General features: G+C 60.0%; 1 protein-coding gene across 1 annotated transcript in view; it reads right to left on the bottom strand.

Annotated features, from left to right (window-relative positions):
- SMARCB1 (SWI/SNF related, matrix associated, actin dependent regulator of chromatin, subfamily b, member 1) overlaps window positions 1-1,245 on the bottom strand; it is a 47,004-nt gene that overhangs the window by 5,550 nt on the left and 40,209 nt on the right. The window contains exon 7 of the mRNA XM_007958778.1: window positions 1,023-1,213. Coding sequence (XP_007956969.1) covers window positions 1,023-1,213 — 191 coding nt within the window. The remainder of the gene's footprint in view (window positions 1-1,022; window positions 1,214-1,245) is intronic.

Raw genomic sequence — 1,245 nt, 5'->3', positions numbered from 1 at the left:
GGCACCTTGGGGGGGGTGGGACTGTGCAAAGAAGGGGTACAGGGGCCTAACATGGGCGCTGGTCAGTTCTGCCATTTTGGTAGGATTAAAACAAGCTGTCCCAGAGGCAGGAAGGGATCTCAGTGCCATCAAGAGACAAGAGCTGGAGTTGGAGCAGAGTGTGTCCTTGGACGTGGATCCCTGTGCTGGACGTCCTCAGAAGAGACAGTAGCAGCAGGACCAACAGACAAGCATGAGAGAGAGCGGAGGGCCTGCCAGACCGCAGAGCGAGAAAGCCGAGTGCCTTTGGGCAGGGGGCTTACTGGCGAAGTAGGGTGCATGTGGGTGCCCCTATGAGCAGAGCTAAAAGAGCTTTGTAACACTTGCCTGAGGAGGGCAAAGGCTAGGCCGAGAGGCTGCAGGCCTACGAGAAGCGAGCCTGAGGGCACAGCCGAGGGGAGACTGTCCTGATGGAAGAATTACATCCCGAGTGTGCTCCTGAACCGGAATTGTAGCCTGTTGCTTCCCTAATAAACCCCGTAGTCGTGAGTATTGTCTGAGTGCTCTGCGTGGCCATTCCAAGAAATTAGGAAACCCAGCAGAGCAGGAGTGGGCGCCGCGGGAGGGACAGCTGGTGGCAGAGGTGGCAGAGGGCTGAAGGGTGGCGGTGGCGGCCTGTCCGGCCTCACAGGCATCAGCCTTGGGCTGCTGACAGTGACTGTCTCCCCCTCGTGAGGCTGGAGATCAGAGGGTGCTGCCCCCACGTCCTCTCTGCAGAATGTGAGGGCCTCAAGCTCACGGTGACACTGAGCACTGAGCTCCACCCAAGATGGGAGCCCAGCTCAGCCCAGGTCTCTGACGGGGGAAGGGAGCAAGAAGCAGGAGCCCACTGGGCCTGTCTGTTCACAATCTGAGTGACACAACTAAGCCGCCACCAGACCAAGGCCCCAGAGAGCCCCGCAGACACCCCCGCCCCCAGGAGAAAGCTGTCCCCGAAGCCCCCAGGGCGCTCTGCAGGACACTGGGGAGGCTGCAAGTCCTACCTGAAGGCGTAGGTTTTCTGGTGCCAGCTCAGCTGTCCCCGGATGCTGTAGGCGATGGTGGTGACAAACTCCCCGCCCAGGCCCAGCTCTGAGCACAGCTTCAGAGCAAACTTCTCGGGCGAGTTCTCCTTCTCCGACATGTCCCACTCGAACTGGTCCACCAGGGAGATGTTGCCCACGTGGATGTTCAGCTAGGGCCAGACATGCGGTCAGTGTGTCTACA

The sequence above is a fragment of the Orycteropus afer genome, unplaced genomic scaffold (assembly GCF_000298275.1).
Source record: "Orycteropus afer afer isolate SDZICR_OR568_19922 unplaced genomic scaffold, OryAfe1.0 scaffold01129, whole genome shotgun sequence".
Lineage (NCBI taxonomy): Eukaryota > Metazoa > Chordata > Mammalia > Tubulidentata > Orycteropodidae > Orycteropus > Orycteropus afer.
Note: the sequence above shows the minus strand (reverse complement) of the source record. Positions and strands in the feature narration are given on the sequence as shown.